The 25,750-nt window shown below is 47.1% G+C and overlaps 1 protein-coding gene across 2 annotated transcripts; it reads left to right on the top strand.

The window, feature by feature from the left end:
- Positions 1 to 477: 477 nt before the first annotated feature.
- Dcaf4 (DDB1 and CUL4 associated factor 4) lies at positions 478 to 23,402 on the top strand. Of its 2 annotated transcripts, XM_042692817.1 has the most exons (15): positions 490 to 540; positions 1,497 to 1,552; positions 8,157 to 8,256; positions 8,973 to 9,064; positions 9,429 to 9,586; positions 10,691 to 10,773; positions 11,642 to 11,744; positions 12,753 to 12,896; positions 14,194 to 14,243; positions 17,035 to 17,114; positions 19,288 to 19,386; positions 19,482 to 19,579; positions 20,680 to 20,853; positions 21,096 to 21,210; positions 22,645 to 23,402. In XM_042692817.1, exons 3-15 carry the CDS (start codon positions 8,165 to 8,167, stop codon positions 22,836 to 22,838), a joined length of 1,482 nt encoding a protein of 493 aa, XP_042548751.1. In that variant the 5' UTR covers positions 490 to 540; positions 1,497 to 1,552; positions 8,157 to 8,164; the 3' UTR covers positions 22,839 to 23,402. The 2 variants fall into 2 exon arrangements, with proteins under 2 accessions (XP_042548752.1, XP_042548751.1); XM_042692818.1 differs by lacking the exon at positions 1,497 to 1,552 and having other exon boundaries at positions 478 to 540.
- The last annotated feature ends 2,348 nt before the right edge of the window (positions 23,403 to 25,750 follow it).

Below are 25,750 nucleotides of genomic sequence, written 5' to 3'. Positions count from 1 at the left end.
TAAGCCCAGCAGCCTCAGCCAAGGGAGTCTCTGCCCACGCCTTTATCTCTCCCTCATCTCAAGGGACTCCTTTGCCCTTTCTTCAGTCTCTCTTCTTCCCCCAAATTTAAATGATAACTCTTGGCCTAGGTACCGGTCCCACGTGGCGTGAGCTGCGACCCGAGGGACAACCTACCGCCTGCGGATAGGTTATCCAGTTACCCGGCTCCTCTGCGCCCCTCACAGCACCCACCCGCCCGCCCGCGCGCTCGGCCACGCCCCCAGGCGCACCTGGGCCTAGACTTGTCCGGGGAAGGGCCGGGCAGAATCCCCAAGCCCCGCCCTCTCCGTAAGATCGTCCTTATTGACGGCCACAGAGTGAATCTGTGTCCAATGAGAAGGCAGAGCCGTCCGCCGTAGCCCTATCAGCTGCGACAACACAAAAACAGACTCACCTATTGGTTGACGCTACATGTTCGGTCGGTCTTTCCGGGTCCTGGCACGCCTGGCCTCTGCTTCAGCGGAGCTGTTGGCGGGGAGCGGAGAGGACGTGCTAACCAGGTACACCTGTGCTGACCGTAGCGGCGGGGCGCCGGCGCCGGTCCGAGGGCTGCTGCTTGTCTTCTGCAGAGCTGATGTGCGATCGGGGCCGGGGGCGGCACGAGGAAGGCCAGGAGGGAGGAGGGCGCGGGTGGGCCGAAGCCTTCGTGGGTGCGCGGAGCCGGGCCTACCCTGCGGGTCGGGTCCTCTCCCGGGGTGGACCCAGGGAAAGAGGACCCCGAAGGACAGACGTTCTCCTAAATATCCAATATGTAATGCTAACGGCTTCAACCCTCCACCCGGCTGGGGAAGACTGCATGTCCTAAGGGCCAGCTTCCCGGTTCCGTGTCCTGGGGTCCTCGTGGTCTCCCTAGTGACCCAGGACCACGACTCTCCTCCCCCCCTCCCCGACACACACATCTTGGAGGTTCACGAGCTCTGTCTTGTAAATGAGCCGGGGGGGCAAAACGGACGGAAAGGTGGCGAACAGCTTCTAGCTCCAAGAGCTGGTTTTCAATACCGGTGGAAAGCTGGGGGCGTGGCTCAAGTGACGGAGCTCCCGCTTAAGCAAGGCCTTGAAACCTGATTTAAAAAAAAATTAATTAAAATGTTTACATTAAAACAAAAAGTAAGCCCAGTAGTAGTTGAGATGGTGACCTGTGAGCAGCCAGGCGCAGAGGTCTGCCTAGTTGAGATGTAATGTGAGTTCTCCCAGTAATTGTTAAGTTTGTGTGAATGCTTTTTAAACACCATTTCCAGTTTGTGTTGAGCGTGGACAGTAATACAAAGGTTGATGTGTTTATTGTGATGTTGACACACTAAGCAGTAGAATTTTTTTTTATTGTGAAAATACAGTATAGAGGGGTTACAATTACATGGGCAAGATAATGAGTACATTTCTTATCAAGCATTGTTGCCTCTTCCTTTGTTTGACCTTCCTATCCTTTTCCATCTTCCACCCCCACCCCCCTAAGCAGAAGAATTCTAACCTGTGCTGTCTGCATATTTGCCGTTCCATCCTGCATCGCTCCAGGTGTGGACATTTTACTTTAAGGGTGGGAACCTTGTTGGAGGGGGCCATTTTGAATTTGGCTTCCAGCCAATGGTATTGGAGTATTGCAGAACCCTGGACAGTAGGGGCCCGATGTGGAATTTTCCTATTGGATATTTAGGCTGTTTATTGCTTTGTAATATAGTAAACATCTTTTTAACTTTTAGATATAATTCATACACATAAAAGTCACTTTTAAAGTATGCAATGGAGTCAGGCACTGGTGGCTCACACTTGTAATCTTAGCTACTGAATAGGCTGAGATCTTACTATCAAGGTTCCAAACCATCCCCGGCAGAAAACTCCATGAGACTCTTATTACTAATTAACCATCAAAAAGCCAGAAGTAGAGCTGTGCTTTAAGTGGTAGAGCAGCAATCTTGAATGAAAAAGTGGAAGGAAAGCTCAAAGTCTGAGTTAAGCCTCCATACAGCTACTAAAAAAAAAAACTTTTTTAATGAATAATTGTTTTTGTTTTTTGGTGGGTCATGGGGCTTGAACTCTGGGCTTGGGCACTGTCTCTGAGCTCTTCAGCTTAAGACTAATGCTCTACCACTTGAGCCTGGGCTGACTTTGAACCTCAGATCTCAGCCTCCTGAGTAGCTAGGATTACAGGCATGAGCCACCAGCTCACCCACCCCCACCCCTTAAATTCTGGGCCTGGGCACTGTCCCTAAGCTTTTACTCAAGGCTAGCACCTCCACTTGAGCTACAGCAACACTTCCAGCTTTTCCTGTGGTAAATTGGAGATGAGTCTCAGGAAGTTTCCTACCCCGGCTAACTTCAAACCACAGATCCTCAGATCTCAGCCTCTTGAGTAGCCAGGATTGTGGCCCAGCTCAATGGAGCTTTTAGTATGTTTGCAGAGGCCGGAATGCATACCCTTCCTCCTCACCCCTTTTGTCTGAGCACACAATGGGTCTGCTTGCTGCTCACTAGCATTTCAGTATCTGGAACTCTGGGTTCCAACTTCCAGCTATTCACTGGAGCCCTCTAGTCCTCAACCTTTTTTCAGGATGTAAACCATGGAAGTATTAAGGCTAGACTTAGGAAGGGACTTGGAAGAGAGTAAGTGCCACTTACACACGAAACTGCAAGTCCTTCAAACCATACAAAACCTTTGTTGTATGCATCTGAAACATACCTAACTGAAAGGCAATGAAATTAAGAAGCATGCCTCTATGAAGACTAAATCTGGACCAGAAGGCTGGGGCAGGGGGAGGGTGCTATAGCTAAAACTAGTTAAGATTGTGGACTTTAAGCCACAAATGGTGATGCACACCTGTAATCCCTGCACTGGGGAGGTTGAGACTGGAAGATTGCAAACTAGCAGCTCCCTGGTTAACTGGAGTCTCTGATTTGTCTGTGTGGGCTGTCTTTGAACCAAGATCCTTAGATCTCAGTCTCCTAAGTAGTTAAGATTACACCAAAGCCAGGCTTATTGTTAGTTTTTTTTGTTTTTGTTTTTGTTTTTCCTGGCTATGGGGCTTGAACTCTGGGCCTAGACACTGTCCCTTAGTTCTTCAGCTCAAGGCGAGCACTCTACCGCTTGAGCCACAGCGCCACTTCAGGTTTTCTGGTGGTTTATTGGAGATAAGAGGCTCACAGACCTTCCTGCCCGGGCTAGCTTTGAACTGCGATCTGCAGATCTCAGCCTCCTGAGTAGCTAGGATTACAGGCATGAGCCACTGGCTTATCACTGTTGGATTTTTAATTGTAGGGGAAGGGAATATGTCAGTCTAATAGATCTTGGATGTAAGGAATAGAAAGATGAACAAGGCTAGAACTTTGTGTTAGACCTGGATTAGCACCACAAAAGAAATACCTGTATCTTAAAGATTGTACATCACAATAGCTAAGCTCGATTATGCAAGAATCTAAACCCTACTGACGCTAGGCTGAAGCTAGATGATCTGGAAAGTTAACAAAATGTAGAATGATATGGCAGTGTGAACTAAGCTTAATATCATAATGTGGGTCTGAAGAGTAAACTATATTTGCATTTGGGGAAAAACAAATTACCCTTGAGCAGACTAACTAAGCATTTTTTTTTCTTTTTTGTGCCAGTCCTGGGACTTGAATTCAGGATCTAGGCACTGTCCTTGAGCTTTATTTGCTCAAGGCCACAGCTCCATTGTGAAGCCGGATAGACAGAGGAAAATACAGGAGATAGTCCTTCATATATTTCCCTTAAGATTAAGGAAACAGTCATTTAGGGGAATATGAAATAGGATAACTTAAGGAAACTGAGGCCTGGAGAAGGTAACTCAGAAAAATGGTATTTAGAAACTTAGAAATGCTCTTTTGCTTTAGGGAGAAAGAGCCGGATGCATTCCTTCCTGAGTGATATATTTCTCACCCAAGGATTAACCAACTGTCTGATAGGATGCCCCAAAATGCAGATAGCAAGGCTCCTCCTTGTCTCAAGAGTAAGGATCTATTTTATGGCAAGATGCATTCTTACCTGGAAACGGAATTAACACCAGGTGACAAAGCACCTCGCTTTGAATAACTTGAAGCTTGACCTCCTGCCTTCATCCTATAAATACTCCAACAGCCCAAGGAACTGTTTGTCTCCGTGGGTGTTTCCTTGGCTGGATGTGTGTGTGTGTGTGTTTCTCTCTCTCTCTCTCTCTCTCTCTCTCTCTCTCTCTCTCTCTCTCTCTCTCTCTCTCTCTCTCTCTCTCTCTCTCTCTCTCTGTCTCTTCCTGTGAGAGCATCCACATTCTGTTAGAGTATGCTCCTACCCTTTTGTGCCTGTTTGTCTGCTTGCCTAATTGTTTACTAACTCAATAAAGCTCTGCCAAGTTTTCTTACCAGACTTGTCCAGAAATTCTTATTCTGCAATTGAAGTCAAGAACCCTAAGTGAAGAGTTCCTATATTTAAGGGGAAGCTTCACTAAACCCCACCTCCATCCAGTGACAACTGGAGATAAGAGGCTCATGAATTTTCCTGCCAGAGCTGGAATTCCAGCTCCTACAAATATGTTTCCTGTAAATATATCCACCAATTCAGATAAAAAGGGCAAGGAGTCTTTATTAGCCATGGCCACTATGCCCCACTCATCAGGTAGCAACCATGCTCTCACATCATGACTTACAGAGTAAAGAGGCTATGCACAGGTAGCAGTGTACAGAAAGGGCCACACGCAGGTGGCGGGTGTATGTGACAATAACACCTCTCACACCTCCCAGGCGTCCTATGTACTAAGTCTAAGGCCAAACTACCTTCCAGTTTTCTGGGCTTTTCCTAAGTTCTGCTACATTTCAGTAACCTGATGTTTAACTTGTGTATTATTTCATTCTTTGGGACTTTACCTCTGGAATTTAATGCTTCGCCTTATTTTTAATAATTTACAATTTTGTTCTATCTCTGATGTCACATTTCATAGCTTTAAACCAAGATCCTCAGATCTCAGCCTCCTGAGTAGCTAGGATTACAGGAATGAGCCACTGGTGCCCAGCTCTTAAACAAATATTGAAAGATTCTAGTCCTCAAACCCATTCTGTTATTTGGAATGTTTCTGTTGGGGTTTTTAATAGTTTTAATCAGGGTTTGTGGATATTTGGACCCTGAAGGTCTAGAGCTGTTAAAAGAATTTCCCATGCAGGATAGGAAGATAGATAGCTTGAAGATAGATAGCTCATTGAGATTTCAGGATCTATGCAAGGCAGAGCTGCTGCAGACAGGGCTCTCCTTGGTTAGACTGCTCCTGATTGGCTATTCCTGTTTTGTAGAACCTAGTGATTGGTTGGTTCATGGTTCAACTTTCACACACCGGCATGGTTACAATTTGAGCCCTCAGTTTTTCATATCTGTGTTCCATCTGGCCCATTTCCCTGCTTCCTTACTTCCTCTTTCCACCTGGACCTCGGTCCTTCTCTGTCCTCCATACTGTCCTGAATGGAGCTTCCCTAGCCCAGGCTGGCTTCAAATTCATGATTTTTCTCTCTAGCTCCTTCATGCATGCTGGCTTTTTGATTGTTTTGTGATTTTTATTTTATTTATTTATTTATTTTGTTTGTCGTAGGGCTTGAACCCGGCTTGGGTGCTGTCCCTGCGTCCATCAGCTTGCTCTACCACTTGAGCTAAAGCGCCACTTCCAGTTTTCTAGTGGTCTAATGGAGATTAGAGTCTCACGGACTTTCCTGCCCCAGCTGGCTTTGAGTGATCCTCAGATCTCAGCCTCCTGAGTAGCTAGGATTACAGGCGTGAGCCACCAGTGCCCAACTTTTTGATTTTTTAAATGATTTTGAAGCCTGGTGTGGCACCTTTCTTTCTTTCTTTCTTTCTTTCTTCCTTCCTTCCTTTTCAACCAGGGCTGGAACTCAGGTCTCCAGCTCCATGCTGAAGTTTCTTGTTGGGTTTTCTTGCCAGCACTCTAAGCATAGGCCATATCTCCAGTTTGGCATTTTGCTGCTTAGTTGAAGGGTGTTGAGGGCTTTCCTGACCGGGCTGGCTTCAAACCAAGATCTTCAAAGATCTTGGCTCACCCACCCTTTGTGCTCCCCCATATCCTCCTCTTGTCCCCTTTGCACCAGCTCCACCATACAGGCTGGTCTCTAGCCCTTGCACCCTATGACCCTCAAGTTGCTGTGCTGCTTCCTTTTTTTTTTTTTTTAAGTCAGTCTTGGGGCTTGAACTCTGGACCTGGGCACTATTTCACAACTCTTCAGCTCAAGGTGAGCGCTCTACCACTTGAGCCACTTCTGGTTTTCTAGTGGTTTATTGGAGATAAGAGTCTCACGGACTTTCCTGCCCAGGCTGGCTTTGAACCGTGATCCTCACATCTCAGTCTCCTTAGTAGCTAGGATTACAGGCGTGAGCCACCAGTGCCCAACTGCTTCCTCCTCTCAAATCTCCCACACATCCTGAGTCAACAGGTTCAACAGCGAATTTACTGACATGTGGCTTGGTGGCCAGTTGCTCACTTGCAGGAGGCCCTGGGTTTGATTCCCAGCACCACAAGTAGAAAAACCTAGAATCCTTCCCTAGTACCCATTTACTCTTTTGCCATCTGTTCCTCATCTCTGTAAATAATACTATGCCCCCATCCAAAAGCATAGTCATTTCACCCTTTTTCCCAAGCAATGGCTCCTGAAGACCATGCTTGAGCTTCCCCCAGGAACAACTATTATACATCCTAGCCAAAGGAAGCTATGTGTGTGATTACTTACCTTTGTGTCTGAAAGGCACTCTGCACTGGAAGTGTTAAAATAGATAAGTCATATTGATGTAAAGATTATTAGTATCAATTCCATTTTTAAAAAAATGAACATTGCCGGGTGCCAGTGGCTCACACATGTAATCCTAGCTACTCAAGAGGCTGAGATCTGAGGATCGAGGCTCAAAGCTAGCCCAGGCATGAAAGATCCGTGAGACTCTCATCTCCAATTAACCTCCAGAAAACCGAATGTGGCAATGTGGCTCAAATGGTAGAGCACACCCTTGCCTTGAGCTGAAGCGCTGAGGGACAACACCCAGGCCCAGAGTTCAAGCCCCACAACCAACTCCCCTCCCCCCGCAAAAAATCAAAATTTTGGCTAGGCTTAAGCCTATTGCCCGAGCGACTTGGGAGGCTGAGATCTGAGGATCTCAGTTCAAAGCCACCTAGGGAAAGAAGGTTCATGTGATTCTTTTATCTCCAAAAAGCCAGAAGTTGAGCTGTGGCTCAAGGAACAGAGTGCTATCCCTGAGGGAAGAAAAAGGCTAAGTGATGCGGTCCAGGCTCAAACCCCAGTACTAGCACAAAAAGAAGGGGAGGTGGGGACAGGAAAGGTGAAGAAGAGTAAATCTTTGTGGTGTTACATACTGTCCAAATGAACCGAAAAGAGACCATCAGCTTTTGACAAGTGGGTGATGCAAGTTGCTGCCCAAGCAGGAATATTTTGGTAGAAGGAGCCCTATTGCAGTGGGTTGAAGAATACTGGGAAAGGAAGATTTCCTTCTGTTCCTTTTGATTTAGAGGTAGAGCTCATACAGATAAAAGAACCTGGGGGCTGGGAATGTGGCTCAGTGGTAGAGTGCTTGCTTTGCATGCATGAGGCCCTGAGTTCGATTCCTCAGCACCATATACACAGAAAAAGCTGGAAGTGGTGCTGTGGCTCCAGTGCTAGAGTGCTAGTCTAGCAAAAAGAAGCTCAGGGACAATGCCAGGCCCAGAGTTCAAGCCCTAGGACTGGCAAAAAAAAAAAAAAAAAACCTGAATTAACAGAGCCCTCAAAATTGTCTGAAAGGAGCCGGGCATCAGTGGCTCACATCTGTAATACTAGCTACTCTGGAGGCTGAGATCTGAGGATCACGGCTTGAAGCTAGACCAGACAGAAAAGACTTCAGACTCTTATCTCTAATTAACCACCAAAAAACTGGAAGTGGCACTGTGGCTTAAAGTGGTAGAGCAGTAGCCTTGAGCAAAGGATCTCAGGGACAATGCCCTGGGTCTGAGTTAAAGCCTCAAGATGGACCAAAAAAAAAAAAAATGTACCATCAGGTACTAGGAGAGAGGCAAAGGCAGCCCTTGTTCTGATAATGTGGAAACAAGCAGGAATACACAAGATGTGTGTGATGATCTCCTGTCACCTATAGGAACTGCAATGAAGAGAAGCGGCCGGCCGAGTAGGGGACGATATGGGAGGAGAAACCACCAGCAGAACACTTGGTCGGGACCATGCAGTTCTGGCGAGAGGCAAGTGTACTAGGCTAGGCAGCAGGCTCTGCCTAGAACCCATCTAGCATCATCAGGGCTTGTGTCCCTGGGACCTCCTCAGCATGAGTGTGAGGCAAGACTCTTATCTCCAATTAACCACCAGAAAACCAGAAGTAGTGCTGTGGCTGAAAGTGGTAGAGTACTAGCCTTGAACAAAAGAGCTCAGGGAGAGCACCCAGGCCACAAGTTCAAGCACTGTAACAAACCCCCCCAAAATTGCATTTTATCTGGTTTACCTCTATATGCTTCTGCCTGCAATTGCCACAGAAGCTGCTGTGCTGGTGACTTTAACAAACCCAGCATTTAGCTAGCCATGGCACTTTCCCAGTATTGCTGAGCAAACTCCCAGAGAACCACTTGCTCCATCTGTAAGGTTGGCTAGCCAGGAGCAATGTAAGCTCTTCTACTGCTGAATCTCATCAAGAATAAAATCCACCCAGCCTGTAACTGCTGGGTGAATGAAGCTGACAGATTAACCCAGCTGAGGAAATTCTTATTTGGCCAAATGACTTCTGGTTTTTTTATCTGGAAAATACCAAACATCTTCACAAAACGTTCCAGGGAAAAGATACGGAGGAGTGGAGTAATGTGACATGCATCCTCTTAAAGAATGGGAAGCAGAAAGAGAGGCACCTGGCCCAGAATGAGAGGAAACTCAAACCCTCCTCTCCAAGTCACTCCACCTGTGTCCACAGATACACTACAGGGGCAGCACAGAGTTTGGGCTACGGTGATGAAGAGTCCCCATCGACCTCGTCCAGTTCCACTGGGGATCCTTCTGTGCCAGGTAAAGCAGTCTGCCCTGTTGGGTGGGACTTCTCAGCTGGCCTGCAGGGAAGGTAAAAGCTCACCTGGCTGTTCTAGCTGCCCTTCTTTCCCAGATGTGACTCTTCAGATGGGCTAGGAGTCACCAGACCCATCCCTGACATGGGGCAATTTGAGGAGTAAATGGAAATACTAAAGAGCTAAGTGGGTCAGAGTTATGATCCTGGTGCAGGTGGCCTAGTCCAGTGTCATGACGACCATGCCGGCACATCCCTGACTTCCACCTTAAGTGGGGGTGGACAAGCCACTGGGACTCCTTCCTAGATGGGTTAGTTTATCGCGTGTTCAGTAGATGAGTTCTTATGTATCATGGCTTTTTACTGAAGATCTCCCAGGGTTTTACTATGATCCTGAGAAGAAGCGCTACTTCCGCTTGCTCCCTGGCCATAACAACTGCAACCCCCTCACGAAGGAGAGCATCCGCCACAAGGAAATGGAGAGCAAGAGGCTGCAGCTGCTGGAGGAGGAGGACAAGCAGAGAAAGGTAGGCCGCAGGTGTGGTTAGACACCCTGGGACATGGAGGCAAGTAAAAAGAGAATAAGGACAAGACATCCTTTGCTTCCATGCCTGTTCTGCTACCATGTCATCCTTCCTCTGGGGACCCTGGGAGACAGCATGGTAGAATTTCATGCACAGTGTGGCGTTTTTCTGTTTCTGTTTTGGTGCCCATAATAGGGCTTGATTTCAAGGCCTGGTTGCTGTTCCTTAGCTTTGTTCACTGGAGGCTGGCACTCTGTCACTTGAACCACACAGCTCTACTTGCAGCTTTTTGGTGGTTATTTGGAGATAAGAGTCCCATGGACTTTCCTGTCTGGGCTGGGTTGAACCTTAATTCTTAGATCTCAGCCTCCTGTGTAGCTAGGATTAGAAGCATGAGCTACTGGTACTTGGCAACTATCGGTTTTAAATAGAAAGTGAGGGTGTTGGTGTGGAAATGCATACGCTGAATACCAGCAGCAGCCTCGCAGCCAGGTTTAGATACTCAGACATACTGTGGGGCACAAGCAGGGAAAAGCCTGGCCTCGAAGTCACCCTGGGTGGACAGAGTGTGACACAGAGCAGAGTGACAGGCTGTCTGCGCTCGCAACCCGGGTTTACACTGACAGGCTTGAAAGAGGTGTGGCACAGAGTCTTCAGGCCCCGTGTGTCCTCTGCTGGGCTCTTCTTGCCAATAAGGCTTTTTTTTTTTGTGGGGGGGGGGTCTGGTCGTGGGGCCTGAACTCTGGGCCTGGGCGCTGTCCCTCAGCTTTTCAGCTCAAGGCTAGCGCTCTACCACTTGAGCCACAGCAGCACTTCTGGCTTTTTTTTTTCCTGCTTATGTGGTGCTGAGGAATCGAACCCAGGGCCTCATGCATGCAAAGCAAGCGCTCTACCACTGAGCCACCTTCCCAGCCCCTTGCCAACAAGTCTTACATGGGTGTCATTGCTGCCCCTTCAATGTCTGGGTCCTTCATTGGGTAATATGGAATTTGAACATCTTTTATCTTCTTATAACACATGCAAATCTTCATTGAATCTTTCTGTGTTTTTGTTGTTATTCTGGTTTTGTTGTTGTTTTGTGTGTGTGTGTGTGTGTTTTTAACATAGAAGATAGCCAGAGTGGGATTTAATGCATCTTCCTTCCTACGAAAAAGCCAGCTGGGTTTTCTCAACACCACCAGTTACTGTCGGTAAGAGCATGCCTCATTCTTAGTGAATGTTCCTTCCTGATCCTTATTTTCACCCTCCAAGAATCCAGTCAGGAGAGACTGTCGTATGAGCGACTTCACCGTGGAAGACTGCTGCCTTCCTTCTGCCACTTACATCATGGCAGAAGGGATTTAGGCAGAGGTTATTCAGGATGTTTACGCAGTGATCCTCATACAACTTCAGTCCTAAGAGATTTCTTCCTCTTCTTCGTCCCTGATGACTTGTCATCAGAAATTAGGCATTAAGTGTATATGTATGTACTAAACTTCATCAAAATACTTGTGAAGTATCGTAAGGGCTGGCTGTGGTGGCACACACATGTAATTCCAGCTACTTCTAAGACAGAAGATAGAAGGATCACAGTTTGAGGCCTGCCTAAACAAAAGGTTAGCAAGATGCAGACTCATACAAACAAGCTGAGCACGCTGATGTATGCCTTTAGTCCTAGCTACTTTGGAAGCCAAGATAAGAAGATTGAGGTCCAGGCTGATGCCTAAGACCCTACCAAAACTAAGTAAAGCAACATAAAGTCTAGAAGCATGGCTTTATAGGGCAAGCACTCTACTAGAGTGTGTTGATTCTGGGAAGGGCTATCTAGGTCTTATTTTTTAGTTTTCCTAAGCGTTTTGTGGGGGAATTAAAACTGAGATTTATTGTGGGCCTTCTTTGGGGCTGCATTGTTAGGAAGATCTGTGGAGTGGGAAAGGGTACTTTTGTTTGTTTTTATGAGACAGGGTGTTGCTAAGTCACTCAGGCTGGCCTTGAACTCCTAGCCTAGCTGTACATCCCTGAGTTGTCTCGTAGGGTCCAGCTGGTGTCCATGCTCTCTACTTGTGTTTCCCTCTGAAGGTTAGCCCACGAGCTTCGCATGAGCTGCATGGAGAGGAAAAAGGTCCAGATTCAGAGCTCAGATCCTTCAGCCTTGGCCAGTGATCGCTTTAACCTCATCCTGGTGAGTAGGAACAAGAAAGCTGTGGGTGCTGGTGCGTGGTTGCCATCCCTGGGTGTTTTGTGGTTGGCTTGGTACTGGCAATCATTGGACCTGGCTTCATAGAAGCTGTTAATGAAGCAGGCAGTGTCCTGTTGGTGTGGTGAGTTTGTTTTTACATGTCCTGGGCTGGCCTCAAACTCTCAATCTTCCTGCCTTGGTCTCCTGAGTACGAGGACTTATAGGCATGCACCACTGCACCCAACTTTTGTGTTGATAATTTTAACTGATCTACTAGCTACCTTTGCAGAGGTAATGAGCTGGCATCCTCTTTCATTTAACATAGAGCTTGAGTCTGGGCACATGTTGATTAAGAATGCCCACAGCATAATTCTTCTTTGGCTGTGTTGTTTATACAACTAAAAAGGTACACAGTGGAGCAGGGGGCTTCTGACTCCTACAATGAAGCACAAGGATTGATGCCTGAACCTGAAGCTCCCATTTACCTCCACTTCCAGCAACGTGACTTTGCTCCCTGTCCCTGACGGCCATGGGTGGGGCCTGCAGGTTTGTCTCTGGGCCTACACATACGCATGCCATCCCTTCATTTGTAGACAGTGAAAAGTCTCTTCTGCTTTTACTTAGAACTGGCCATTCCCCATCCTTGCCAGTATCTGTGTGTGCATTCCCAGAGATCACAACCCCAAGTGGGGGACAAGCTAGGTCATCTCCACAACTCTTTTTTTTTTTTTTGGGTCTGGTTGTGGGGCCTGAACTCTGGGCCTGGGCGCTGTCCCTCAGCTCTTCAGCTCAAGGCTAGCGCTCTACCACTCGAGCCACAGCGCCACTTCCGGCTTTTTTCATTTTGCTTATGTGGTGCTGAGGAATCGAACCCAGGGCCTCAGGCATGCAAGGCAAGGGCTCTACCACTGAGCCACCTTCCCAGCCCCTCCACAACTCTTGGAGGAAAAGCACAGAGTGTGGAAATCAGGAGAGATGGACAAGTGATCTCTGTCTACTTCCCTCCTCCAGGCGGATACCAACAGTGAGCGGCTCTTCACCGTGAACGACGTCAAAATTGGGGGCTCCAAGTACGGCATCATCAACCTGCGTGGCCTGAAGACCCCCACGCTTGAGGTGCACATGCATGAGAACCTTTACTTCACCAACCGCAAGGTATGCTGGGGTCTCACCAGCCCTGGAGCACACTGCAGTAGTTCTGGCCAACATGGAGAGGCAAGAAGAATTTTGTAAAGAAGGCAGGCCACCTCATTTCCAAGGGATGCATGTACTGAGAACCTACAGGGGAAGAGGAACATGCCCAGGGGGCTTCTTGTGTTGGAAGGGAAAGTGGCTGGGATGGGCTGGAGGTGGCATGTTTTACTGGGTCATAAGGATACCTCCTCCTGTTGGAGCTGGTCAGGAGTGATCTGAAGGGGCAGCATTCTGGGGTATGGAGTACACTGACGGGGGTCTACATTGAGTCCTTCCCATGTACTGAGATGGCGTGTCAGTCTGTGAGGTTTCAATAATTTGTGAGCATGCTCATACTACGAGCTTGAACTCAGGGCCTGGGCACTCAAGGCTACTGCTCTTCCACTTGGACCATTATTAGCCTTTGGGTGGTTAATGGGGGATAAGAGTCTCACAGACTTTTCTGCCCTGACTTCAAACTATAATCCTCAGCTTTTAGCCTCCTGAGTCACTAGGACTATAGGCATGACCCAAAGGTGCTCAACTCCATGGCACCATGTTGAAATTGCAGTGAGGGCGGGGGATGCTAGGTGCCAGGTTCATGCCTGTAATCCTGCCTACTCAAAAGGCCGAGAACTGTGACTCGGTGATAGAGCATTAGCCGTAAGCAAAAAAAAGCTCAAGGAAAGCACCCAGGCCTACCTCCACGACGAGTACCAAAAAAATAACAATTGCAGTAGAACAGCATCTGGAAAAAATTGTCTTTCTGTTCCATTGGGATGTGAGTCACAAGATGGATGCAAGTTGAAAATGTTTGTGAGTAGAGAAATATGCACCCTTGCCAGGTGCTGGTGGCTCAGTCTGTAATCCTAGCTACTCAGAAGACTGAGATCTGAGGTTCGTAGCCAGCCTAGTCAGAAAAGTCCCCATGAATCTCTATCTCCAATTAACCACTCGAAAACTGGAAGTGGCATTGTAGCTCAAGTGGTAGAGTGCTAGCCTTGAGCACAGAGTCTTGGGCAGTATGTAAGACCAAGTTCAAGCTCCACAACCACTACCAACAAAAAATACAGGACATGTTTGGATACTGGTGTGGAAAGACTGAGGCCTGGAATTTACTTCCTTCCTGTCCCCCATGAGCCTTTCCAAGCCCTTTTCAGAGGGGTGAGGCCTGAAGAAGGAAAGCCACAGTTCTGTGTCTCGAGATATTTACCGTTGCTCTGCGAGTTGGCTGCTGGGCTGCTCTCTCCATCTTCCCGCTAACGTGCTTCCTCTGCAGGTAAACTCCATGTGCTGGGCCTCACTCAATCACTCGGATTCTCACATTCTATATCCTTTGGCAGTCTAAGGTTTGGTGGGCCTGATACCTGTGGGCTTTGTCAGATGGCATTTGGTGGCCGAGGGCTGGATCGCTGCACTGTGGCAGCTGGGTAGACAGGGGTTCTCATGAGAGCAGGTGGGATGTAGTGATGGCTGTTTGTAGAAGGGAGGTGGATGTTCCCATGTGCAGACACTTGTGGGGCTCTGTGGCTAAATGATAGGCAAGGGCTTGAAGCCCAGGCAGTCTGCTACAGAGCCTGCCTCTTGTATCATAATGGCGTGCAGCTTTGGGCAGACCCAACTCTCACGCTGTAGGAATTAGGACTTAGGCAAAAAGGATTAACACCCTGGTCCTGGGTTCATTCCCCTAATTAATGAGCCCTTGATCCTGTGTGCTGTCATTGCACATAGCACCTGCACCTGCCTCGTGTGCTTTAGCTCAATCTTTGGACTTTTGATCTTCAACAAATGAAAGCTGAATTAGAGTCTCTTTCAAGATTATTTTTTTCCTGATCCTGGGGCTTGAACTCAGGTCCTGGGCTCTGTCTCTGAGCTCTCTGTGCTCAAGGTTAGCACACTACCATTTGAGCCACAGCACCACGTCCGGCTTTTTTTGAGTAGTTTTTTGGAGATAAGAATCATATGAATTTTCCTGCCTGGGTTAGCTTGGAACCATGATCCATAGATCTCAGCCTCTTGAGTAGCCAGGATTACAGGTGTAAGCTACCAGCACCCAGCTCTTTTAAGATTTTTTAGGTTGGTTTGTTTGGTTTCGTTTTATGAGACAAGCTGGCTATTTACCCCAGGCTGGTCTAGAACCACAGTCCTCCTACCTTAGCTCCCCAAGTGCTGGGATTATAGGTGTTCAGCACCATTCCTGGCCTTTTTGGTTGTTTGTTTTGGTTTTTTAATTTAAGTAGTTGTGCAGAGGAGGTACCATATAACAAAGCGTTTATGAATACAATGCATCTTGATTAGTCACTCCTTTCAACATTCTCACCTCCTCTGACCTACCCCTTCCCCCACTTTTATTAGTTGTGTGATATACAAGAATTCTTGGTTGTGTTCTCCCCTCCCCACCTTCATTCCTCTACCCTTCCCCCCTCGGCCCCAGTACTCTCACCCCACTCTTGGATATTCCCATTTCCTGGTGTTGATTTGTTACACTCTGACCTAGTCTTTCTAAAAGATTACTCCATTTGAGCTCTCCATAGAGTCTATTATACTTCAGTTAATTCATTTGTAACCCCTTGTGTACAGGCCATCCCAACATGTTTACTTCTAGATTTATAGGTACATCTGGCTACCACAAATGAAGGAAAACTATGCAACCTTTGTTTCTCTGAGTCTGGTTTACTTAATATCATTTGTTCCAAGTCTTTCCATTTCCTTATAAATGTTACAATATTTTTTTCTCATAGATTGAGTAAAATTTCAATGTTTGCTTTTTAAATTTTCTTCACAGCCCTACAGTTTAAAGGATTTTAAAGCCTGGGGTACATTAAAAATTTAGTCATAGTTTTTGTGCAAGGTACAGAACAATGTATGTTGTAAAAACTAAAACTGTGTATGCCTGTCATCTGATACTGTTCAGGTGATGTTGCTACACCAATCTAATCAGACAGAAATGTTCAACAAGAAACTTGCTGTCATATCTTTCCCTTTTTTGTGTGTATTTTTTATTTTTTGTTTCTTTTGATGATATTGGAGTTTTGGATTTGGTCTTGATCATTTGCTAGGCAGGGCCCTTTTGCTTTAGGTATTTTTCAAGTAGAAAAATAAGTTTGCCTCAGACTGTGATCTTCCTACCTATACCTACCAGCCCACCAACAACAACCACTGCAAAAAAAAAAAAAAAAGAAGAAGAAGAGAAAAGAAACAGGTTATATGGTTTCAAAGGGTACTGAAGATTTCTGTCCTGTGGGCTTTAATGCATTAACCAAGGAACAATGGATCAATACTCTGTGCTGATGCTTTACTATTTTACTTGATGATGATGATGATGCATGTGTGCTGGTACTGGGGCTTGAACTCGAGCCTGGGTGCTATCCCTTAGCTTTTTCACTCAAGGCTGGCATTCTACCAGTTAAGCCACAGTTCCATTTCTGGCTTTTTGCTGGTTCATTGGAGACAAGTCTTACAGGCTTTCCTGCCCAAGCTGGCTTCAAACTGCAATCCTTAGATCTCAGGTTCTTAAACAGCTAGTATTGTAGGCATGAGCCACCAGATCCTAGCTTTATTGTTTGTTTGCTTGCTTGTTTTTGTCGATCATGGGGCTTGAACTCAAGGCCTGGACACTGTCTCTGAGCGCAAGGCTATCCCTTTTGCTCAAGGCTATCACTCTACCACTTTGAGCCACAGCTCAAAGTTTTTGAGTGGTTAATTGGAGATAAGAGTCTCATGTGGACTTTTCTACCTGGGCTGCCTTTCAACCACAATCCTCAAATCTTATCTCTGAGCCTCCTGAGTAGCTAGGATCATAGGCATGAGCCACCAGCACCTGGTTTACCAATTTTTTAAAGATGGGACTTTTATCATGCCTAGCCCAGAAGAGTACACAGTGCTTGGAGATCACTGAGTCTCTCTGGAGGGGGTGGAGGGGGGAATGGATTGGGAAGGGCACTATATTCTTTTCCTTTAAGAACATTTGGAGCTAAATGTGGACGGTATGAGCATGTTAGATCTGGACAATGTGCTTGGTGGATGTCCCTCTCTGTCCTACTTTGAAGGGTACCCTTCATGCCCAGCCTTCTCCCAGTGGAGAGCCTTGTACCTGACTGTCCTTAACAGCTATTTCCAGGCTGTGCCTCCTGGGACTTGCAGAGACGCCAGGATGTGTCACCTTGCTCCCGGCATCGTTATTCGTCAGCAGTCACCCAGGTATGAGGTCCTTCATCTAGAAAAAAAGCAGTGCTCTTGAGTGTCCCTCACCTCTGCCTCCTAGGATCTGCCCTATGTGGTGGGAGTGGGTACTAGAGGCTGGAGACGCTGAGTGGCGCTGCTAGAATACCCCTAAGCTGTGCCGGGGTCAGTACTGGGCACCCATGCATTTTTAGGACTTCCTACTTCTTGTCCTTTTGGGATCACAGCAGCTGCCAGAGCAGAACTCAAATGTGAGGGTAACCAGTGCAACACATCAAAACAATGGTTTGAGCCACCTGTAGCAATCACTCAGAAGGCAGCTAGTAAACGCCCGCTGTATGGGCAGGCACGAGGAATGCTTAGCTTCTACCTGGCTGAAAGCCCCTTCCTGGAAGCATTCTGGATATTCAGTTTTCAGCCTTTCAGAGAGTTTGGACCAGTGAGTTAAGAGTATAGACTTCAGACGGGCCTGGCACAAAGCCCAGCACTGCCCCTGCCCCAGCCCCTGGGAACGGACCGTGCTGCCTGCCTCAGCAGGTGCAGACAGTTGAGGCCATGTGCACTGAACCCAGTGCCTGGGCTCATGCAGTAAGCTGATGATGCAGGAGTGTGTCCTCACCACTTCACAGAACACTGGAGCTGAGGAAGGGTTTGTTTTGTCTTACAGAACTTTAATGTTAGAAATCAGAACAGCAGCCAGGTGCCAGTAGCTCACACCTGTAATCCTAGCTACTTGGGAGGCTGAGATCTGAGAATCTCGTGTTGAAGCCAGCTCAAGCAGGAAAGTCTGTGAGACTCTTATCTCCAACTAACCACCAGAAAACCAGAAATGGTGTTGTTGCTCAAAGTGATAGAGTGCTAGCCTTGAGTGAAAAAAGTTCAGGGACCATGCCCAGACCCCAAGTTCAAACCCCATGACAAAAAAATAAATTAAAAATCAGGGGAGCAGTTCTCTTTGGAGAAGACTTTGAAGTGAGGGTGATAATTGGGAAAGTAATGTGAGGGCTCTTCTGGAGCTCTGAGAAGTTTCTTAGCCATGGATAACTCATGGAACTGTATCCTTAAGATCTGTGCCCTTTGGGCTGGGAAGGTGGCTCAGTGGTAGAGCGCTTGCCTTGCATGCATGAGGCCCTGGGTTCGATTCCTCAGCACCACATAAGCAGAAAAAAAAAAGCTGGAAGTGGCGCTGTGGCTCAAGTGGTAGAGCGCTAGCCTTGAGGTGAAGAGCGAAGGGACAGTGCCCAGGCCCAGAGTTCAGGCCCCATGACCGGAACCAAAAAAAAAAAAGATTTGTGCCCTTTATCCCAGACGTTTCACACACACACACACACACACACACACACACACACACACACACACACACACACACACACACACTACCTCCCTGCAGGTGTTAGCACTGTGTACTGTTAATAAGGACACATTGAGCCAGACGTTTCACACACACACACACACACACACACACACACACACACACACACACACACACTCTACCTCCCTGCAGGTGTTAGCACTGTGTACTGTTAATAAGGACACATTGAGCCAGACTTCCCAGCTGCATCTCCTTACCACAAAACCCAGAAACTCTGTCTGTTTTCTGTTGCTATAACTAAATGCCACAGACTGGGAAACTTACAAAGAACCGAGGTTTGAGGCTGAGAAAGGGTGCTGGCACCTGGTAATGGCATCCTTCCTGCACAGAAAATGGCTGAGGGCATCACATGGTAAGATAGAACAAACCTACTATCTGCGGTCTCTTCCTCTTACAAATCTACTAATGTCAGCTGGGCACTGATGGCTCATACCTGTAATCCTAGCTACTCAGAAGGCTGAGATCTGAAAATTGTAGTTTGAAGCCAGCCTAGGCAGGAAACTCAAAAAAGCTGGAAGAGGCATTGTACTCAAGAGGGCTGCTTGCCTGAGCAAAAAGAAGTTCAGGCCCATAGTTTAAGCCCCAGGACTGGCAAAAAAAAAGAAAAAAGAAAAATCCACTAATACCATATTCATGGCCTCTTCCTTCCCACCTCCCCCGCCTCCCCATTAAAAAAAAAAAGGCTCTTCCTCCAAACACCAGAAATAAATGACGTTGGGGGATTCCATTTCCAATTAGGAATTCTAGGTTCACTTTTTAAAGGACAGCAGATCTCTGGGAGGACAATTGTATTTGACTTTCTCTGTTGGCCCTCAACAGGTACAGATCGGCCTGGTATGCTCTGCAGTTTCCGGATCCCTGGTGCATGGTCCTGCGCGTGGTGTGTGAACTTCCAGGCTAATAACTGCTTTAGTACTGGTGAGCTATGGCTGCCAGCCTAATCCTCTGCTTTCCTCAGACTGCCAGTGACCCTGGTAACCCTGGTGTCACTGACCCTTCTCTATCCTGGTCAGGTTTGTCGCGGCGGGTGCTGTTGACAGACGTGGTAACGGGACACCGGCAGTCATACGGAACCAACAGTGATGTCTTGGCCCAGCAGTTTGCTGTTGTGGTTAGTTGGGTTGGGGAGGGAATAACAGGAAGTTTGCTCAGGGTGAACAGTTTGCTGGGTGAATTGGATCCCCAATGTGGCATCTTCCTCCCTCTTCTACACAGGAGAAAGAGTTGGAAAAACTTTATGGGTTACTTTGTGAACATGTCTGAACTGAGCGGAAGTCGGCATCCTAAGCTGGCTTTAACTAGCCTTCTCTTATTTTTGTTTTGTTCTTTGGCATCAGTCCTGGGTCTTGAACTAAGGGCCTAGGCATTATGCCTGAGCTTTTCTGCTCAAGGTTAGTGCTCTACCACTTGAACCACAGCTCCACTTGTGGTTTTTTTAGTAGTTATTTGGAGATAAGAATCTCTTGGGCTTTCCTTCCTGGGCTGGTTTCAAAATTTGATCCATAAATCTCAGCCCGCTAAGTATCTGGGATTACAAGTATGAGTCGCTGGTGCCCAGCTAGCCAGCTTCCTGTTTAATGAACTGGTAACCGTTCTTTGGTATTTGGATGAAGCATTTCTCGCATGTGTAAGTTGGAGCTGGGGAATGACTCCATGCAGAGCTCACCTAGCAATCCCGCCCTAGTACTGCGAAAGGCAGAACATTATAGTTGTGCGCTCATTCACACCACTTTCTCATTTCGTGTGTAACTTTTAAGTTTATACATTTAAAAATGAAAATTCTGGTCATTCCAGTAAGCCCTGTAGAAAATGCCATCTTTAAGAGAGTGAAGAACAGGAAGGAGTCAGCCAATCTGCTTTGGGCAGGAACAGAATGGCTCGCTCAGCCCTTTAGCTACCTCCTCCTCCCCAACGTGGTGGAAAGAGGTGCCATCACTTGGAATTTAGTAAGAGGCCTAAGTGGACAATAGGTCTACCTCTTAAGCACCTTTGGACTCCCCATAGAGGACACTGGTGGAAATGTGGGGTCCAGATCTCTTCTCTCTCAAAAGGATTCCCCCTGCCTTCTACCTCTGTTGAGAACCAAACTCCCCACTGGCCCAGCTTCACCACACCAGGGTGGGAAGGTGGGAGCAGGCTTGTCTTTGGGAGGACACACCCTTCCCAGCCTTCAAGGAGGTGGTAACTGCTGAGCTGTTTCTTCCTCTACAGACTCCTTTGCTGTTTAATGGCTGCCGTTCTGGGGAGATCTTTGCCATTGATCTACGTTCTCCAACTCAAGGCAAGGGCTGGAAGGCCACCAGGCTGTTCCATGATTCAGCTGTGACCTCCGTCAAGCTCCTCCAGAAAGAGCAATGTCTGATGGCATCAGACATGGCTGGAAAGGTGGGAAACAGACACTTCCTGGACCTTAAGAATATGGGGACCAGGCCCTGCCATACACAGGTGTTCTGCAAGAGACCCTTGTACCAAGACTCCTCCACTGCCCCAGCCTGGGTAGAAGTGGGAAAGGGTCTCTGGTTACTGATTTTGATGGGCTCGGGGCTGCTATATTCACCTAGCTTTACATCAGGTACTTGCTATGTTCCAATTGAACCCTCCCTAGTAACCCTTTGTGCTTCTCCCAGATCAAGCTGTGGGATCTGAGGACCACTAAGTGTATTAGGGAGTATGAAGGTCATGTAAACGAGTACGCCTACCTGCCCTTGCATGTGCACGAGGAGGAAGGACTCCTGGTGGCAGGTATGTGGGGAAGGGAGACTCCACATCCTATCACTCTCGTAGGGCCCCAGCCCTTCAGCAGGAGACAGGTCACTCAAACCAGACCTGAACAGTAAGGATGCTGGATAGTAGAGCAGGGAAAAGAGAGGAGACATAGGGATGGATTAGTAAGTGACACAGTAATAAACAGCCAGTAGCTGGACAGCCCTGTGTGAGTATCAGCAGGAGGTAGCTGTTTTCCCCTGGGCTGGGACCACCCATCAGGTCAGAACTATTCTATCATTCACTGTCTTGTCTAAGAGAATGCTGAGGTGAGAAGTGACTGATTCTCAGTCCCTTTAATGGTCCACGATCTGTGGACCAGAAGCAACTATCTAGCCACTAAGCCCCCGTGAAAGGAGTTCCAGGTTGTTTACTGATCAGATTCTGGGCTATTCACTACGGTGACAGTGCACAGATCAGCGTCCTAACCCCTTGCCTTTAAGTAATATGCTAAGTCTTCATAAAGCCTCGTATTTGCTAATTTTCTTACTGACTGCCCATGAAACTTGGGGCTAAGCAGCATGGCTTTGTTGGAACTTCTGCTACCATTGTCCTCCATACTAGCACTTAGCTTCTTTTTAAATCTCTTTCCCACCAGTTTTCATCTCAAAAGACTGTGTACTAAGTACCAGATGAGCTAAGCTTTACTGAAGGGCACAGGTAGGCAGTCCACTAGCTGCCGTTGTGCAGCCCAAGGTTGCCTCCGGCCATGGTGTAGCTCTGGTGAGTAGAGTCACCCAGTGATGGAATGGAGCATGCATCATGTCTGGGCTACCACAACCTATGATGTCCTGATAATACTGCTCAGAACCTAGGCCCTGAAGACTTTAACTGCTAGAAGGAACTCTGAACTTTTTAAACACCTTAAAAAAATTGCACAAAAGGGGTTTCAGTTCAACATGCCAGCTTAGGAGTGACTTGACCAGTGTTACCCCTTCCATCGTTCTCGCCTCCATCCCATCCAACTTTGAGATCGTAAGCCAGAAAAAGCTCAGGACAGAGTTGTCATCTGCTTTGTCCTCAGGCTGTAATGAAGTTGAGAGATCAGCTTAATTAATATTTCATTAAAAAGAAGTGAGTTGCCTGTCAGAGACTTGGTAGGCTAGACTCCTCCTTGAACAGCCCTTGACACCAAGAGAAACAGAATCCCTGCCCATGAGCCTGCACTCACTCACAGGGTCAGCCAAGCAGTGTCTTGTCACTGAATACTTGCAGCTAGTGGTAGAGCTAGAACAGGAAAGCAATTCATGATTTTGATTCTAGAAAGTCCACATTAACAGTTTTATGCTCAAGTTTGTTGGGCCCACCTGGAAGCACATTTCAGCCTTAGGAATCCTGAGGCATCATGTTCACAGGTACCTAAGTATTCCTTTGCATTCTTGAGTAACCTGCCACGTCTTCCTTCTTCCTTAGTGGGCCAGGACTGCTACACACGAATCTGGAGTCTCCATGATGCCCAGCTGCTCAGAACCATACCTTCCCCATACCCTACCTCCAAGGCCGACATTCCAAGTGTGGCCTTCTCTTCTAGGCTCGGAGGCTCTCGGGGAGCTCCAGGACTGCTCATGGCTGTCCAGCAGGACCTTTACTGTTTCTCCTACAGCTAATTCTGTAGGGTCCATGTGGAGGAGAATGGACATGACATAAGCGGAAAGAGTAGCTTATTTTCTGAAGGATGTGGGGTATTCACAGATGCGTGCCTCTGGCCGCCAGGGATCAGGTACTAAAGTGTTACACATGGAGAAACTTAAGTAAAGTTGTTGGTGTTAAATTGTAGGCTCCGAGAGCTTGAAAATCCTTTTCATAAAAGGTACTTAATTCCTTTCCTAGTTGAATTCCACAGGATAGCTCCCCCTCCTGCATTAACAAAAAATGTCTCCAAGGAATGGAGACTGGAAAAGACTAAAACAACTACATTAAAGCTGCTGCTTCACTGGTGAAACATAGCAACAAAACCAGAAGATTGTTTTCCATTGTTCTGTGCCTGTGTCCCAGGAAAAACCAACTCTGTCCAGCTAGGGTGGAGAGACAAATCAGATCACATCCCTGCATCTCTGCACAGAAAAGATTTACAGCTGCAGTTTAATCATTAAGCTTGACCTTCTTAAACTCACTGTTCACCTCTAGTATTCTTTCCTTATCACACCATAGGCAATAAAAGGGGAAAAAGAGGGGGTATTTTGTTTTGTTTTGCCAATATTGGGGCTTGAACTCGAGAGACAGGGTACTGTTCTTTAGCTTTTCACTCAAGGCTAGTGCTCTACTACTTGACCTACAGCTCTGCTTCAGAATTTTTGGTGGTTAACTGGAGATAAGATCTTCATGGACTTTTCTGCCCCAGCTGGCTTCAAACCTCGATCCTCAGATCTCAGCCTCCTGAGTAGCTAGGATCACAGAAGTGAGCCACCAATATCCAGCAAGATGGATCTTTAATTATTATTGTTACAATTCCGTAAGTCAGGTTATATGTAAAATACTCTTTGGTCAGTGTTAGCCCTTCCAAGATAGATCTTAAAAGTTTATCTTAAACAGTCCTTTCATAATCTCAGCCACAGTTCGTGCCATTTTTATACAAAGTGTTAAAAGGCCTGTCTTTCTACAATAAAGTGGGAACAATGATGGTGTGGTGTTGCTGATGGTTTAAAAGCTCATTATGTGTGGGTTGTTGTAGTAAAAGGCCTACAGCCTCTACTCAGATCTTGGGTGAAGGAAAAGCAGCTGAAACTGACTTTAAGGGTCATGCTGGACAGCTTCAGAACACCGTCGCCTCCTCCCGCCCTACTCTGCACACTGACCCCTGGACTTCTGAGAGTTCTCTGACCCCAGGTGGCCAGGATGAGTGCAGCCAGTGAAAGTACTGGCAGGGAGCCTAGAGCAAGACAGAGGACTGGGATTGTGGATTCCCTAGCTGCCTGTTGGGACTATGGTGTGTACCAAAGACCACAGCTTCTATTGGAACCTAGCTCTCTGGGTTCAGCTACCCTAGCACCTTGCTGTTAGTAGCCACAAAATGGGCCACCAATAGAACTCTCCAACTTCAGGAGGACATTGAAGTATTCAGGATGGGAACATCAGGTCCTCGGGCCATATAATGCTAGCGAAGCCATTTGGTACAGGGCCTCTGGTGAGCTACCTTTATGGACAATTTTGTATGGCCAATGGATGATCTTATAAATATCCAAATAGTCTGGGAGAAAAAAACCTTTCACTCCTGATAAAGAGGATGCCATCAGAATATGGGGGCAGTGAATAAAGTGACTCAAGTCATTTTTACGTATATTGATAGACTCCACTGGTACAGTTTTCTAAAATGAGCAAAATGCATCTGATCCCATATAATGCTCAAGTCTATGGCCTGTGCATTGTGTGCATGTATGCCAGGCCTAGGGCTTGAACTCAGGGTCTGGGTGCTATCCCAGAACTTTAGTGCTCTACTACTTGAGCCACAACTCCACTTCCAGCTTTTTGAGGGTGATTGATTGGAGGTAAGTCTCAGGGACTTTGCTGCCCACACTGGCTTTGAACTGCGATCCTCAGTTCTCTGCCTCCTAAGTAGATAGGATTATACAGACGTGAGACACCAGTACCCGGCTACATCAAATTTTTTTAAGCACTTGGGTTGTAAGCTAGACCGATTTGCTTAAACTAAGCCAGCAGTTGGCTTAGAGAAGTGAACCTAGGGAAAATGATAAGAATTAGAAAGCTAAGCTCTGATAACAGCAGAAATTTGGCTTTTTTACTTTCCTGGAAGTAAAAGGTACTGACCTTATATAGGAGAGCAAAAGAACTCAGCCATGAGAGACAAAGCAAACATCAGGGGAGGAGCTCCACACCACAGTGCTTTGAAGGCTGCCCAGGCCCATACCCAGATCCTTGCACTTCTGAACCCTAGCCAGAGTCAGCTGAAGTATGGCTGCCAGCCGTCCAGGCTGGTGGAAGAGCACAGCCACATAAGCACTTGCACAGTGCCTGGCATTTTAATAGCCACCTGAACATGAGTTCACTTCCAGTTCCCAAGCCAGCCAGCCATCTCTGCTAACCCCAAGGGACATGCCAGGCCCATTGCTTAGTAGACTACTCAGCTCAGCTATCTTCCAGTGAGTCCTTTACACATAAAGTTATAATAACGCCTTTATGACCAGGTGTGGTGTTACACTAATCCCAGCACTTGGGAGACTGAAGCAGGATCTCAAGTTGGATGCCAGCCTGGGCTACATAGCAAGTCCCTATCATAAAGAGTAATAAAACCAGTTGGGCACCAGGGGGTCATGCCTGTAATCCTAGCTTCAGGAGGTTGAGATCTGAGGGCTGGTTCAACGACAGGTCATGGAAGAAAGTCCATGAGACTTCAATTAAATACCAAGACCATAGTGGAATTGTGACTTCAGTGGTAAAGGGCTAGCTTTGAACATAAAAGCTCAAGCACAGCACCCAGGCCCTGAGTTCAAGACCCAGACAGACAAAGCACCGTTTACATAGCACCCCCACCAAGGTGGGGGAAGTGTTCAGTGCTATTGGA

This window comes from Dipodomys spectabilis, unplaced genomic scaffold (genome assembly GCF_019054845.1).
Source record: "Dipodomys spectabilis isolate Male_0828 unplaced genomic scaffold, ASM1905484v1 ptg000157l, whole genome shotgun sequence".
Lineage (NCBI taxonomy): Eukaryota > Metazoa > Chordata > Mammalia > Rodentia > Heteromyidae > Dipodomys > Dipodomys spectabilis.
The sequence above is the reverse complement of the archived record's forward strand: the minus strand, read 5'-3'. Positions and strand labels throughout refer to the sequence as shown.

Coding starts and splice junctions, on each gene's coding strand:
- Dcaf4 (XM_042692818.1), top strand. CDS start 8,165: ATGAAGAGAAGCGGCCGGCCGAGTAGGGGACGATATGGGAGGAGAAAC. Junction 17,115..19,287: donor ATTCGTCAGCAGTCACCCAG/GTATGAGGTCCT, acceptor GGCCCTCAACAG/GTACAGATCGGCCTGGTATG. Junction 19,580..20,679: donor CCCAGCAGTTTGCTGTTGTG/GTTAGTTGGGTT, acceptor CTTCCTCTACAG/ACTCCTTTGCTGTTTAATGG.